General features: G+C 50.1%; 1 protein-coding gene across 3 annotated transcripts in view; it reads left to right on the top strand.

Moving 5' to 3' along the window:
• The first annotated feature begins 423 nt into the window (after positions 1–423).
• The window catches only part of SMCO4 (single-pass membrane protein with coiled-coil domains 4), a 59,422-nt gene continuing 43,658 nt past the window's right edge, over positions 424–16,187 (top strand). Inside the window, exon 1 of one of the 3 annotated variants that reach the window (XM_041730437.1) lies at positions 424–495. In XM_041730437.1, the coding sequence (XP_041586371.1) occupies positions 439–495 (57 nt within the window). In that variant the 5' untranslated portion in view covers positions 424–438. Of the gene's footprint in view, positions 496–9,614; positions 9,745–9,973; positions 9,995–16,187 lie in introns of those variants that run through there. The other 2 variants (XR_005983942.1, XR_005983945.1) reach the window with 2 other exon arrangements.

Below are 16,187 nucleotides of genomic sequence, written 5' to 3'. Positions count from 1 at the left end.
CACTTTCACTGAAGGCTATTAAATTAGTGAAAATTACGATGCTAATAGTAGTTACTATTTGAGTCCCTACCACTTATCAGACACAGAAAACTCAGCAAGTGTTACAGCTGGCTTGCGTAAGTTACTGATGATCTTTAAACCAAATAGCCCTTTTGTAATAGTGGAAAAGGAATTCTTTGTTATCCTACAGGGTTGTGCCGGTAAAGGAGATAGTGTTTGCAAAAAGCAATGTGTAAACGGTAAGGGACCCTCTAGCCCATGATAATATTTAATGTAAGCACTTGGGGACCCTGGAAGCTTGAACCCATGAGTCTTGGTATCTGGTAGGCCTTGGTGTCAGGATCAATGCCTTATATATTAAATGAGATACACGGCGGGTGCCCGGTGGAGGTTGGCATTTACCCCTCTCTCTCCCCTTGCCCACAGGCACACAGGATAATGGGATTGGTTAAATCTTCCAGTGAGAATTGTCCTCAAGGGAAAAAGGCTTTTCTGGTACGTTTTTGTACTTAGGAATAATTCTAACAGCTTTTGCCTTCCTGCCCCAATGCCCAGTGCACATGGTGAATATTCCAAGCCCTGCCACCACCTAAAAGGAGGAAGAGCAAATCCAGAAGCTGGAAAGGATGGTCTTTGATGGAAAGTTGAAGATGGGTGAGGCTAGCTAGCCTCACCCTTTGCCCATTTCATGCCATCTCCTTTTTATTCATTTTGGCAGGGAGGAAGATCCTGATTTTGGGGGGCATTTCTTTTTTTTTTTAATATAAATTTATTTTTTATTGGTGTTCAATTTGTCAACATATAGAATAAGCATTTCTAGGTGGAAGGAGGCATTGGAAGTGCTACAGTGTAAGGTGGGAGGGCAGGGCTGGTTAAGGGCTGGGCAGGAGATGGAAGAGTTGGATCTGACAAGCCAGAAAGTTTGGTGTGGGGAAATCTCTGTCAGGTGTAGGATGTGGCCAAGCATGGGCATCATGTCCATTACCTCATCCTAAAAGACTCTCTTGTGGGGCTTTGAAGTTCTTGAGCTCCAGGCTGATTTTGACTGGTTGTGGTGGCATCTTAAATGAGTTTCCATAGTAAGTTGTATGCTGGAAAGGAAATTAAATTCCAAGAGGGTGTTTGTTGTGACTGATGCCAGAATTTCTCTGAGAATTTTATTAAGATTCAGTCAGCCTATAAAAGTACTTCTTACTTCTCTGAGGATATTAATTAAGAAAGAACTTCCAAAAAAAAAAAAAAGAAGTGTCGCCTTTGTTAGCTTTTGAAATGTAATCTTCCTAATCTTTGGAACAAATGAAGTCCAAAAAATCATACGGCGATGTATTTTTAAAACATTTCCTCCCCAAAGTAATGTTTTCCTTCTTTTCCCCCTGTTGCTTCCCTTGCATTATTTTGATAAGGAGTTAATTTGGGTTTCTTTCACATTTCTGTAAGCCTCATTTTTATATTGATGACCTTTCGAGTCTAGATCTCTAATGCGCCTTCTTTGCCCCTGAGTTCATGGGTAGCCATTCATTCTGAAGAGATGGGGAAGCAGACTCCAGTCTCCCAAGCCAGGTGGGGGACAGGTGGAGTCCTCAGCATCATGGTTCTCGGGGAGCAAGGCTGTCCACAACTTGGATGTAATCCTCCCAGCAGCTCTGGAGGTTGGTCATGCTATCCTCGACGCACAGATGAGGACATGGGCATAGGAACATGTGTGTGTGCCCCCGCATAACCAGCGAGATGTCAGACTGAGTGTCTGCTGTGACCTGTATGATTCCAGTACCCTTGCAGGTAGAGGCCTTGCACGCTCCTCCAGGGTCAGACTCTGTCCTGTAGGCTGGGGTTTTCACTAAGGCAGAGGGGGTTGGGTCTGTGTCTTAGACTGGGCTGTGTGACATAGGAAGTTGGGACTGGGGAAACGAGTCCGCTAGAGTGCCTGGCACTGTTGGAGGGTGATAAGGGCTTGGACGTTATGACAGTGGCAGTGGTGATGGTGAACAGGGACATGTCGGGATGGATCGTGCTTTGTTCCTTTGGATGTGGGAGCTGAGAGCCGGAGGCACCAAATCCAACCTGTTCTTGTGTCTTCTCACTCCTCCTATTGCCACTCTGATGCCCATGCTACTCTCAGAAGACTGAAGGCAGCCTCAGCAGAAACCCAGATCACCCCTTTGGTCTTTTGAGGACTTGAGAAAGGCGCCCAAGTAAAACCTGAAGGCGCCTTCCCCTCTCTTTGCCTGTCACCTGGCCTTACCATTTCTACTTTTCCAGAAGCATCTCAGACGATAGAATTCAAGTTCCTCTAACACTGTTCAGGGAAATGCACATGTGAGCATTCAAAGCAAGTGAAAAGTATCAAAGGGAAAGGCCCTCAAAGAAGGGAACCTCCTCAGGGTGGAGTCTGTACCCCACTGTTTGCTGGTAGACTCAGTGGGCCCACCGGGGGGCATAGTCTCCAGTTCTGGCTCTTCCCGAGAGGTGACCTGCCTCTAGGTCGGGGTGACTTGTGGTGCCCAAGCATGGGATGGGGTGGGGAGCTGGCCAGGAGATGGGAGTGGTGGTGGGTGAGTTCACAGAGGCAGCTGGCCCTGGGAGGAGATGGCACTCCCCCAAAGTGGGGGTGTGTGTGTAGACTCAGCGGGGGGCCACACCAAACTCAGGCAAACCAGAGTCAGAGCAAGGGGAGATGGTCCTGGTGGCTAGGGCCATGTGTTCCCATCATAGGGTGCATGCACCGCTGCTGCCTCAGAACTGTGCTGGTCTCATGCCCTGTCCCATGATAAACTTGCTTGGGGTTCTGGCTTCCATCTTCCCGAATGGGTAATCCCCATGCACTTTATTTATTTATTTAAAATGTTTAAAAACAAATTTTTTTTTCTGGAGTTCGATTTGCCCTTTAGATGGTTTCCTCTCGCTCACCTGAGCCTGCTGATCAGGTTCTGCCTTTGTTTGGGCTTCATCCTCATCGCCAGGGGGTCAGGGGGCCAGGGGTTACCTTTATTGGGCTGTCGGCTTCCTGGCGTCCGCAGTCACAGCCGTCTTAGAGAAGTCACTGCAGGAGACTCAGCTCCCCTGCTTTCTGCTTGATGCTCACCCCTCTCCCTCCAGGACAGAACCTCTTTTACTTGCCCTCAGGGCACCTTTCGGTCGCGGCCTGGCAGTGGGAGGTTGGAGTGCCAGGCGAGCCTGTCTGCTGCGCCGACGGGGTACCTGTTTAGTGGGACGGCGTTTCTGCCTGGGGATGTTAGCTGTCACGCCTGCTTCGTGAACCTGGTGCCCTAAGCGAGGCCCCTTTGTCGGTTTTCTTTTGGCTTCGCGTTTAGCTGTGCCCGTGTGTTTGGGGTGTGTGTTTGTTTTAATTATTACCGGGAAGCAAAAAAAAAGACATTTATCAAATATTTGAATCTACAGAAATGCGACTGCTGGCAAGCAGAAAGAATAAATATATATTTAGCCAGGCTACCATTGATTTAGCTCCTCTTTTCCCACATTTTTGCTGTTCTGTTGGCAGGACCATCTGATTTGTGTACTGGTTCCATTTGGATTTCAGCAGTGAGTGTGAAAAGATGCTTGGGCTGGTTGCCTAAGTGGAGGGACTCCAGGGAGTGGGCCTGGGGTTTTGGGGTTGCTGGTCTTGCCCTTGCTGTGCTCCCAGGAGCCTGGCATGGTGCCTTCGTGGGGAGGGTGGAGTCTGACCGGCCACTTCTTTGGGCTCCCTGGGAGCAGCTCTGCTGGCCTCTCCTCTGCTGTTGGAAGAAGGAAATCCTCTCAAATTTTGGTTTTCTCATCTTTTCTCATCCTACAGGGGTGATGGGGAGGAAAGTGTTAGAACAGTGAGTTCTGGAGGCCAGTAGGTGCAGGGTGGGTTCAGCTGATGGGCAGCTTCCACAGAGCTTTTACAAAAGTTTTTCTTACCGTCTCTGCCCCCAACATTTCCCTTTTTCCCTGTTGCTCCCAATCCAGTCTGTCCTCGGTGGCTTAGAAACTGAACTTGAGGGCTCCTGGATGGCTCATTCAGCCCAGGGTGCGATCCTGGAGTCCTGGGATCAAGTGCCACATTGGGCCTCCTTGGGGAGTCTGCTTCTCCCTCTGCCTGTGTCTCTGCCTCTCTCTCTCTCTCTCTCTCTGTGTGTCTCTCATGAATAAATAAATAAAATCTTTAAAAAAAAAACAAAACAAAACCTGAACTTGAACCCTATCAGTCACTCTTGGATAGACCTTGGAGTGTGACGTCAAAATTGGCACAGGGGGTGGGGTGGGGCAGTTTCACTCCAGAACAAAAGCCTGTTGTTGTTCGCATCATCATTTTATCAGTTCAGTTGCTTTTCTCTGGAATAGTATAGGTAATACATGAGTATATGATGCTCCCGCACCCCACCCTCCATTCAAGCAGCGGAAAATAGAAGATCCTCCCCTACCTGCTGCCTCTCTGCTGGGGGCTCAGAAGGAACCAGTGCAAGCAGTTTGTTGCCTATCCTGCAGCTTTCCATCAGCCCATATAGAACATGGATATACATAGTTTTGTTCCTTCTGTAAGCATAAACTGAGTCCGCCCTCTATACTGGTTCACTATTTTGCCTTTTCACCTGCTATGTCTTATAGATCTTTTCATGCATGTAGTTCTCCTCTCTTAATTTGTCTCTTACTTCTTTACAAAATATTTTATGGAATAGATATATCATAATTTACGAGTTTGCCCGCTTTTCATAGATGTGTAAACCAACTCCTTGGTTTTGCTGTTATATCTTCATGCATACATATTGTTATGCACACATGCATGTGGTTCTCTGGGAGTGGGATTGGTGTATCAGGGGTCCTCCACATTTATTTTTTTACTTATTTATTTACTAGAGAGAGAGAGAGGGCACATGAGCCGGGAGGGGCAGAGGGAGAGAGTAAGACAAAGAATCTTCAGCAGGCTTCACTCCAAGCGCAGAGCCTGACTGGGGCTCCATCTCGCAACCAGAGATCATGACCTGTGCCGAAATCAAGGTGGTTAGGGCACCTAGGTGGCTAATTTGGTTGAATGTCTGCCTTCAGCTCGGGTGATGGTCTCAGGGTCCTGGGATCGAGCCCCACATCAGGCTCCCTGCTCAGCGGGGAGTCTGCTTGTCCCTCTCCCTCTGCCTGCCACTCCCCACCACTTGTGGGGAGCCTGTGCTCCCACAAGCACCACTTGTGCTCTCTTTTGCTCTCTGTCTCTCAAATAAATAAAGTCTAAAAAAAAAGTCAGATGCTTAACTGACTGAGCCACCCAGGCGCCCCAGGTCCTACACATTTAAACTGTTACAGGGGTATCCCCCACCATGTGCTCTCAAGGACTGCACTGGTTTGAATTTTACCAGTGGTGTGTGAGGCTGCCCATTTCTCCATGGGCTAGCATTCTTCTGAGGGAAAGAAGTGAATAATGCTAGTAGGCGTTTCACTGATTATTGGTGAGGCTGTGCGCCTCATCATTTGGTGCCTGGATCTCAGTGGCCAAGTTCTTAGTAACCTTGGAGGGTGAGGGAGCCAAGCTCTCAAGGACCAGCACTCTGAGCAGGGTGGTGTGAGTGTCCTGCCACCAGGGGTGTCAGCATGGCCCTGGAAGCATACGCTTGTGGTTTCACACTCTCCCTGCTTTTCCCAGAGGCTTGGCACTGTCCTAGAACACTTGGATTTTGATGTAAGCTGCCAGAGTATTTCTGTGAACCTCTTCCTAAGGAGGCAAGTCTGTGTAAGCAGCACCTGGAGACCCATCTGTCCTTATTGTCAAGGCAGGGATTCGAGGCTGGAGACCTCAACTGGAAGAACATTTAAAGATTGCATGCTGGAAAATCAGACGTTCTTGTTTCTGGAGTAGCGTCTGTGAATATGGTGCAGCAAGATTCTATGTGGAGCAGGTCTTTTCTTCTAGCAGTGTAGTGGTTTCCCTCTCTCCTGGCTTGTGGGACTATGATGATTTGCCTCTTAGCAGGGTGCTTTGAGGCAGAGCCATGGTTTCTTAGAAGATGTTCCAGGGGCCTGACCTTGTAGAGGAGGTGTCTCGAGGCTTCCACGATTGGGCTCACTTGGGCCATCCCTGCAGGCTGAACCCTCCGGTGGGCTTTGGGGAGCTCTGGATTACTGGCCAACAGTGTTCTTTACCTGCCATTCAGAGAGGCCCAGAGATGAGGAGTGATAGAGGAGTCAGCCTGGGGTGGTGCAGAAGTTCTTAGGATCAGGCCAAGCTGGGTTCCAGCTTCCACTTAGCATTTATGGCTGTGTGACTTAAGCGAAGTTCGGTTTTCTCCTTGGGCCTCAGTTTCCTCATTTGTAAACCAGGAATAATATTAGTACCTACCTCAAAGGGTTGTTGTGAGGATATAGAGAGTTATGTTTGTAAAGCTCTCAGCATATAACCTAATAAGTGCTCAGTGAGTAATTATGTTGTGTATCCTTTTTCCTTGATAAATGTTTATAGTTCCATGAATGTGCATTACATTTGCTAATATCAAAATGCGAAGAGTGTAGTGATTACAAGGAGAGGCATCAGGGGATCAGCAAGTGACTAGAGCCAGCTTGAGATCCATTAGGGTTGTGGGAATAAGGAAGGGGTGAGAGTAGGAGGGTTGGCTGGGAACCTTCTGGGGCAGGAGAGCAGGTGTGATGTTCTCTGCTTACACCAGAGCTCCTGCTGTGAAACCCCAAAGCCCCAATGCAGAGGCCTTTTTCTTTTTATTTCTTTTTTTTGGTGGTGGGGGGGCGGGTAGACTGAGTGTTGGGAGATCCTTAGTACAGCTTTCCCCATTGGTTTGTGAGGAGGCTGAGTGAGGGCCCAAAAGGTGAAGTGCCTTCCCTATGCCAAACTGCTGGCTGTTTCAGACTGGAGGTGGGGTCCAGGTCTCCTCCTCTGTGGGGTTGAGGCTCTTAATTTGTCCACTTCCCCCACTGCCACATGCTGCCTGTTCCCAGATGGGGGAAGAGAGAGCTTCAGGGTGTTAGGTGCTTTGTGCAGGGCTACCGCTGGCTCCTCCTGAGGCCCTCATGAGATGAGTTCGCTAAGTACAGAGAGAGAAAGTCAAGCAGGGTCCAAGGTGAGACAGGGCTGGGACTCAGACTCAGGTCTGCCTGGCTCCAAAGCTCAGGCTTTGACCTTCTCTACCCGGTTACATTGCTAATGGTGTCAACCCCCGGTTGATGTCTGTGCTGGTTTGTACCCCTGATCACTTATAGTTAGTTGCGCTGTTCAGGGAGTGATGTCCACACGTGTGTGTGCATGCGTCTGTGTGTGATGCCAGGTTCATTTGAAGTCTCTAGGTGGTTGGTTCACGCAAATAGGTGGTCTGAGACCTGCAGGTTGAGCATGGAGAAGGCTGTACCTAAGGCCTCCAAAGTCCAGAGGGGGAAAAGGATAGTTCACTCTTGAGAGCCAAACTTAGCATGTGAGCTTGTTATCTGTAGGCCTGGGAGGAATAGAGCCGCCCCGTAGGGATGTGGATGGGACCTGGGCAGAACGCATGGCTTGCAGAGTGCAGGATCCAGACAAGGTGACGAGGATCTTAAATAGTGCGTGTGAAAGTTAACTCTGCAAATGAGATGTGGCCTGTGGTGTGAGAGATTTCCTAGCAGAGTATGGTAGGTGCCAAATGTGCTGCCCTAAATATAGGGCAGCGGGACAGAGACTTCATCTCGACTCCACAGACCTGAGAAGTAGCACAAGTGACGCAAGGGCTTGCCTGTCCCTTAGAGAGCAGGTAGGCATGGTGGCGGCTGCTGCTGCTTCTCCTGCTGCTGCTGCTTCTTCTTCTTCTTCTTCTTCAAGATTTTATTTATTTATGAGAGACAGATTGAGAGAGAGGCAGAGACACAGGCAGAGGGATAAGCAGGCTCCCCATGGGGAGCCCGATGTGGAACTCGATCCCAGGACCCTGGGATCACAACCTGAGCTGAAGGCAGACAAACGCTCAACCACTGAGCCATCTGGTGCCCATAAGCATGCCTTCTAATCCGCCTTTCAGTTTTGCAGAGGAGGACACCGAGACCCAGGGTCCCGGTCCTCGCTGAGGGACACGTGAGCTTGGGGCCCACCCTTCCAGCCCCTCCATCCACACGTGCAGGTAGTGATCGCTGCCTGTGGGTTAGCTTGACACTTGGCGCGTGGAGGAGCTCAATATTATTTATCGAATGAACAAACAAGGTCCCCGTTCCATTCTGATCCTGGCTCCTCTGTCTCTGAGCAAAGTTGGATCATCTGTCCCTCAGTTTTGCCCTCTGTAGGATGAGTACAGCATCCCTGCTTCTCTTTCTTAGCTTTCTCATCCCTGCTTCTCTTCATTGAGTCAGAATTCATCCAGAAGTATTTATTGGGTGGGTGCCCACTGAGTGCTGGATATGCTTCTGTGTGCTAGGCGTCTTGCACTGAACAAAAGAAACTAAAATCCTGTTCTTCTGGGGCTTATTTTCCACTAAGTGGGGACAGATTATAGATGGTTACAATTCATGGTTCGTGTAGGAGTTTTCTGGGGCTGCTGTGACAAAGCACCACAACCTGGATGGCTTACAGTTCTGGAGGCTCTGAGGGGCGATCCTAGCTTCTGGTGGTTGCAGGCAGGCCTTGGTGTTATGGCAGCATAGCTCTGCTCTCTGCCTCTGTCCCCGTGTGGCCTCCCTGAGTCTGTGTCTTTACCAGTCATTGCGTGAGGACCTGCTGTACTCCGCTGTGTCCTTGTCTGAGCTATTACTTCTGCAAAGACCCATTTCCAATTGAGGTCATGTTCTGAGGTTCCCAGTGGATGTGGATGGGGTGAGGGCACTGTTGAGCCCTGAACAGTATGAGAGGTGGTGATCACTGCTGAAAAGTGGGACATACCGAGCACAAAGGATGGGGGGTGAGGTGTTGATCAGGCGGGCCTTGGGGAGAGGGTGTGTTTGAACTTCCATGTGGAGAAGTGGGGGATGGGGAGGGCCGTGATGCGGAGGGCGCAGAGGCCTGCGACGGTGTGTGCACCTGCTGGGATGGTATGAGGCCCGTGTGGCCTGAGTCCTGTGCACACGCGTGTGTGAGATCAGGCGAGTGTGTGGGCTGGGTGGTAACATGAGGGCATCCTGGATCGCCCTGCAGTTCTTTGCCAGTCTTTGTGAGGGCCTTGGCCTTTTGCGGTCTTGGGCTGTGAGCACGAACTGAAGCAGGATGGGCACTGACCAGCTCATCTAGGGACATTTCCAGGCTCAAGAGGGCCATCACGGAACCGTGTGTGCCTGGCCTCCTCCCCCTCCTCCCACCTCCCTCCTCCTCCCACCTCCCTCCTCCCCCTCTTCTTCTTCTTCTTCATTTATTAATTCATGAGAGACACACACACACAGAGGCAGAGACACAGGCAGAGGGAGCAGCAGGCTCCTCACAGGGAGCCCCATGTGGGACTCGATCCCGGAACCCTAGCCCAGGATCACATCCTGGGCCGAAGGCAGACGCTCAACCACTGAGCCACCCAGGAGTCCCTCTCTGGTTTCTTCTTTAAGTGTTGGTGTTCTGCTGACCCTTGATCCACTGCCCTTTCCTGTCCTCTGTCCTTCTAGATGTCTTTGACCCGCCCACTTCCCCACATGGAAACCACAGGCACATAGAAGAGAAAGTAGCCAGGCAGGGCTGAGGGGTAGCAGGGAGTGCCCGGAGACGCCGGGCATGTGTGTGTCCGCCCCGCTCGGAGCCGCCCGTGCTCCGCAAGCCCGAGGCCTGCCTGGTGAACGCCAGGCCCATGTGGAGGTAGCGCCCTGGCAGATTTAGAAAATGCTGAGGTCAGTGTGTGAGCTCAGTGTGCTTAGCTCCCGGATCCTTCTGTGGATAAAGTCACTACGCTGTGAAAAGCGTCGAGTCAGCTCCCCTGGGCAGCAGGCCGCACTTGGCCTTGAAAACGCAGGGCCAGGCGGCCTGCCCCCGAGGTACCTGTGGAGAGCGCGGTGAGCTCGTACGTACGTCCGCGCAGTCCTCGCCCTGCGGCTGGCCGGCTCTCCTGCCGCTCGGGAGCTCTGGACCGGGCCTCCAAAGGTTAACCCGCCGTTCTTGTTTGCCGTGAGAACATGAGGCCTGCCCTCTGAATATCACTGAAGAGGAACCCCTGGCGGTGGCCTGGCTTCAACACGTTTGGCCTGAGGGCCTGAGGCCTGTGCCGGTTCGGTTTGTGGGGTGGCTGGGGGAATCATACTCTGGATTCTTGGCATCAGAGCTGAAGGGAAATCTCCTTATCTGGCTGACATTTAATTTCCTCTTTGGGCCTCGGAAGGAAAGGGCCTGGCAGGGTTGTGATGAGGGCTCCAGAGAAGTGGGCCGTGGGTGGGCCTGATTTCAGGGCCTCTTCCCGGCCTCTACCTGCTAGGGTAGCTAGGAGGCCTCCGGCGGAGGCACCCCTCTGGGAAAGCACCACTTGAGAAGATAATTCTGTGTGAGCAGAGATGGAAATCGAATTCCCCAGGGCCGGGAGCAGCTGCTCTTCTGTAGGATTCCAGGAGCCGCCATTGGGCATCACTCACAGATTTCCCCCATCACCCCCCAGGGCCCTCCCCCAAACAAAATGTACACCCATACACAATGAAAGTTGGGAGAACTGTTCTTGGCTAGAAAATGAGCATAAATGTATTTTGTGAGATTGTAATTCTTCCCCCAGAATTATTTCTGGGGGTGCTTGCTTCCCCTAGCACGTCAAAAGGACTTCCTGAAAAAAAAAAAAAAAAAAAAAAAAAAAAAGGACTTCCTGAGAGGAGCTGCCTTTGAAATCGTGTGGCCTTCTCTGCCAGACACTATGGGAAGGTTTGACTCAGGTAGCACCCCCAGGAAGTCTGGAGTCTGGCTTGTGAGAAGCAGAAGCCTTGCCTAAGAGTGGGAGCCAGACAGGCTGTTCCCATGAAACCGCTTCCTTGTCCTGTGCCCTGGGGAAGAGTGGGGGTGGTGGGGCTTTACCTCTGTGCTGACAGGCCCCAAGCACGCAGTAAATAAATACTTGTTGGTGGGCAGGATCTGCTGGCTGCAGGCCCTGACCTCTTTTGCTGGACTGGGAGCAGGCTTGCGGCCCTCAGAGCTCAGTCTGCTGGGCCTGGGCTCCTTGCTTTGGCCTTGGGAACATCACTTGCTTCCTTGGGCCTTACTGGCCTCATCTTTGACCTGGGAGTTGGTTGGAATGGTGGGGATGAGTGTCTCCCTTCTCAGCTCTCGTCCCCTGATGCCGTCCTGCCTCCACCCTGCCCTTGCCCTGGGATGCAGAGGTCCTGGGGTGATTTGTCTGCACCATCTCCCCTCGGGGGCCAGCAGGAACATGAACTCATTGTCCCTCAGAGCCTGACACATGCAGAGCTTCCACAGGGCAACCGCATGGCCTTTGGCCTGCTTGGTCAGACCCCTGGAGTGATTACTTTCTGGGTGAACTTTGATGGGGAAAAGAACAGGTGGCAGGGGATTGGGCATAAATTTCTACCCTGGCTCTGGAAGCAGGTGTCTCCAGTAGTCCAACATGAGTTCCTGTTCCCATCTCAAGTTTCATGCAACTTTTCATCCTTGCCTTGAACAAAGCCCTTTTATTTCTGGGTGGTGTTGTGAAAATTGTTTTTGCAGTTACCAGTAAGGCAGAAAAGAATGGATCACCACTATAGAATTATGTAAATTTTACATTCCCAATTTAGAAATGTCCATGCATGGGAGAAATACTGGGAAGAACTTCTTTTCAGAAATTATCCCCGGATTGTGGAATAACAGGAAATTTTTAAGTGTATTGTCTTCATAATAAAAACTATTAAAATGACTATAATAAATTAGGATTTAATATGTGATAAAAACTGTAAGAAGTTGCCACTATATCTTATTTCTCACTAGAAATCTAGAAGATCCTTTTTTAAAAGATATAAATGTTAACCTATTTTTAAAATTGTGGTAGAATATATATAACATGAAATTTGCCTTTCTGACCACTTTTAAATGTATAGTTCTGTGGCATTAAGTACATTCACTGTGGGATCTCTCTCTCTCTTTTTTAAGTTCATCAATTTTATAAACAAGGAAGCTAAAACTAGGAAAACAAAGTTGCTTGCCTCGGGTCACAGAGATTAAGTAGTTCCAGAGATAGGATTTGAACCCAGGACCCTGAGACTCAGAGCTCTGGGATTTCTGGTTAGTGGTTGTTGGGGACCTATGGTTACTTACCCTGCCCCACACTCACTGCATATTTGCAGAAAACCAGCCTGCTCATGTGCGTCTCTCCTCTGGAAGTCCTAGGGTTAGGTCTCTATTTGTCATGGAGGTGGCTGATGAGCCTGGCTCGGTGTACATGTGGCTGACGCAGGGGGCCATCTGTTGATGGACATGAGGGCTGATGAAGGTTGAAGCGTGTGGGCTACTGTGTTGGGAAGGGTTGGGTGTTAGACTTTTCCAGAAGGTGCTCAGAGAGGGGTGCCCTGAAAGAGCAGTGGCTTGGAGCTCAGATACCTGGCTTCATCTAGTCTGCGCTTGGAGTTCAAAGGTCTGTGCTTTTGTGCTTATGTCACCGTGTGGTCAACATGCTTTGTCCTCAGTGTCCTCATTTCTAAGTGGGTGGTAAAAGGGCTTGTTCTGCTTGCCTTCCACAATTGTAGATGTTGACATGTTCAAGATGTGGGGGAAAGTGCTAGGTGAACTAGGGGTTGTCAGGCAGTTTCTAGGATGGGAATTTTTTTTGAAGGTTTTATTTATTAACGAGAGACACAGAGAGAGGTAGAGACCTAGCAGAGAGAGAAGCAGGCTCCCCACGGGGAGCCAATGCAAGCCTCGATCCCAGGACCCCGGGGTCACAACCTGAGCTGAAGGCAGATGCTCAGTCACTGAGCCACCCAGGTGCCCCTAGGAGGGGAATTTTGAATATGCCATGGCAGAGGGGAGTGTCTAGGGCTGACCCAGAAGGTCTGACGGGGATGGATTTGAAGGTGAAGAGTAGCAGGGTTGCTTCGCTTTGTTGTCTTTTGCTTTGGCCATCAGCTTGTCTCCTCCACCATGGCTTAGTTGGTGAAGAACAGCGTTCCACTGTTTGCCTACTACCATAGGTTGGGATGCTCTGAGATTTTCTAGAACGGGTCTCTTTCAAGGTCCTTGGATTTACCCTCCCTGAGACTCACATCTCAGGTGAAATGAACTGTCATGTCAGAGATCATTTTTTAGCCATGTTTCTGGGCTTGTCTGTCTTCCCTGTCTTTACAGCAGACACCAGTCTGTCTTTCTGTCATCTGATCTTGAGCGGCCAAGCATAGGAGCAGGCTGGGATCTGGAGGTCGTGCAGGTCGGGGTGGGGGCAGGAGCTCACCTTCTCATGGTAGATGCCATGCTTGTTCTCCCCACACTAAGACACTGCTCTGTGCAGGACCCTGGGTGCAATCTCAGGATAAAGGTGGGGCCTCACTCTCAAAAAAGCCACTATTTATAGGGGAAGATGCACATCCTCAGGATACAGTATGAGGGCGAGGACAGGTAGCTTGACAAGTGACTGTCTCTAGAGGTGCAGCATCTAGTGCAAATGAATGAAAATGCATTGTTGGGGCAGGCCAGAGGTGAGCAGCTGCTAGCAGGACTTCTGTGTCCAGGGTTTCTGTCTGGCCACCCCCAAGACAGTCTTTTGAGTCATTATTGTATCAGTGCATGTTTCATGCAACCAGAAATCTAGGGGTGCAGGATCTGCTGAAGTCAGTGGCCCTGTCTCAGCAGCCACTTGCTTCTGGCTTTGAGCACGGTGCTCAAAGACGAAGTAGGTCACGGGTATCTATTTTGAAGCATACGTGGCTGGGCTGCATGGCCATTTAATTTCCGGATCAGATCCTGTCCGACTTGTTTGTTGGGGAGGTTGGCAGGAAGCACTCTCTGGTTGGTTGTGCAGTGTATCTATAAAGTGTGAAGAGTCTGGAGGTAATGAGATGCTCCCCTCCTGTATTCCTGTAGGAGAGCCGTCGGTGGAGAGGTTTCAGAAACCTTCAGGAAGCCACGGGTGTACGGTTGGTTTCCACCCTGCTTCTTTGAATTTTCTGAAAACTGTTGATCCTTGCTAACTTCATGAAACCTTTTTTCTTTTAAGAAATCCAATTTAATTGAGGGCGCCTGGGTGGCTCAGCTGGGTAAGCATCTGCCTTTGGCTCAGGTCGTGAGTCCCAGGTCCAGGTCCTGGGATCGAGTCCTACATCGGGCTCCCTGCTCAGTGGGAAGTCAGCTTCTCCCTCTCCCTCTGCCACTCTTCCTGCTTGTATTGTCTCAGTCTCTCTTGCTCTCAAATAAGTAAATAAAATCTTTAAAACAAAAATCTGATTTAATTTTTACCCAGTATGAATTGGCTTCAGCTTATTTTAGTAATGGCAGTGGGTTGCCAGTTTACTGTGTGCAGAGCCTTTTGCATACATTACATCACTTAATCCTCACTACAACCTTGGGAAATGGACATTATTGAGTCCGTTTTATTGGTGAGGAAACAGAATCAAAGTGGTGCAGTAATTTGCTCATAGTCCAAGTGTGTAAGTAGCAAGGCCAGAGACTTGTACCCATTGTTGTCTTTTTTTTTAAAAGATTTTATTTATTTATTCATGAGAGACACACAAGAGACAGAGACACAGGCAGAGGGAGAGGCAGGCTCCCTGCAGGGAGCCCGATGTGGGACCCCGGGATCACAACCTGAGCCAAAGGCAGATGCTCAACCACTGATCCATCCAGGTGCCCCATACCCAGTGTCTTCTAAGCAGAGTCTGGCCTTTTGTCCCACACCACACTGGTTTCAGGAGCCCTGGGGATGGAAGACATCCTGGCTGGGAGCAGGGGAGCGTGGGAGCAGCTCCCCAGTCTCTTCCCAGGCGAGATGTGACTTCCCAGCTGTGGGTGTTGGGGATGGGTCCCCCAACTCAAAGCAGCTCTGGGCAGAACTGGAGTTATGTCTTTAGCTGTCACTCAGATGTCACTGGAGCTCGGGATTCTCAGTTTTTACTCTTCATTGGATTTTCCTGTATTTCCCTCTTTATCTCTAGGTGTTCTTACCCGAGGCCTTGGGTGAGTGCAGGGAGATGGTGAGCTCCACCAGATAGTGCAGGTGGTAATGGAGTCTTTTAGCCACCTCACCTGTACGTACCAGCTGTTGACTGGAATATTCCATGCTCTCTCTGTTTTTGAGGAGTAAACACAGGTTTAGGTGTGTGTTTGCTGTGTCCTTCTCTACAGTGCCTTCCCCCTAGGCTACTCACAGAGTCCTGGCAGTAATGCTGCTGCCTATGGTCATTTATATTTGCTGGCATGTTGGAATGTTTGGGTGCTTGGCAGAGGCATTGCCTCATTGAGTACCCCCAGCAGGCCATTGTCACCACATTTTACACATACGGATTCTCAAGGGATGCCACAGACCTGAGACTTTTAGGTAGCACACCCCATAGCTTCCTCTGGAAGTTTAGTAGGAAACACCAGAGAAGGTGTTTATTTAAAATCCATTGTATTCTGAAAGCGAGAGAACCTCCTCCTCAGATACTGTCCCTGCTGGCTGGTTTATGGTGCGGTTCCCTGCCAGGAGTGCCTGGGCCCATCCTGATTTCTCTCCAGCCTTTTTACTTAATCTGCCTGAGTTTGTATCCTAGAAATTGGAGTATACTAATATCTGAAAGATATAAATGAGACAATGTACATAAAATCACTCAGGACTCAATGAATGGTTTATTATGTTCTGTCTTTAACCCACTGTGACTTGCAGTTGCCACAGACCTCTGCTTCTGCAGCCCCATCAGGGAGATAGACCTGGAGTCCTGGCAGACCTCATTGAGGTGGGTGCCCACAGGATGCTTTTCTTCAAGGTCTTGGCATGGTGGTGGTAGTGGTGGTTTCTCAATCTGAATGCATTATAAATGAGAAATTTGCAAGCTGTGGTTTTTCTTACTAAAAGAATTGCAAGTAGGATTAAGCACAGGACTGTCCAGCATGAACCGCTCCCTGCTTGGGCGTCCAGGCTTCAGCCACAGCATTTGGTACAGTGGGTGACAGTTACCTATTTGTCCATCTGCTCAGCTCAATGGGAAGCTCTGCAGGGGCAGGGACTTGGTCCATGCCTTGTGATAGCCTAGGCATCTTATGTGTCGTACTCTGTGAGGAGCACGGTGGATATGGGCGCCTGTGTGGCTCAGTGGTTGAGCGTCTGCCTTTGGCTCAGGTTGTGATCCCGGGGTCCTGGGACCAAGTTTTCATCGGGCTCCCTGTGGGGAGCCTGCTTCTC

Source organism: Vulpes lagopus, chromosome 15 (genome assembly GCF_018345385.1).
Source record: "Vulpes lagopus strain Blue_001 chromosome 15, ASM1834538v1, whole genome shotgun sequence".
Classification (NCBI taxonomy): Eukaryota; Metazoa; Chordata; class Mammalia; order Carnivora; family Canidae; genus Vulpes; species Vulpes lagopus.
Note: the sequence above shows the minus strand (reverse complement) of the source record. Positions and strands in the feature narration are given on the sequence as shown.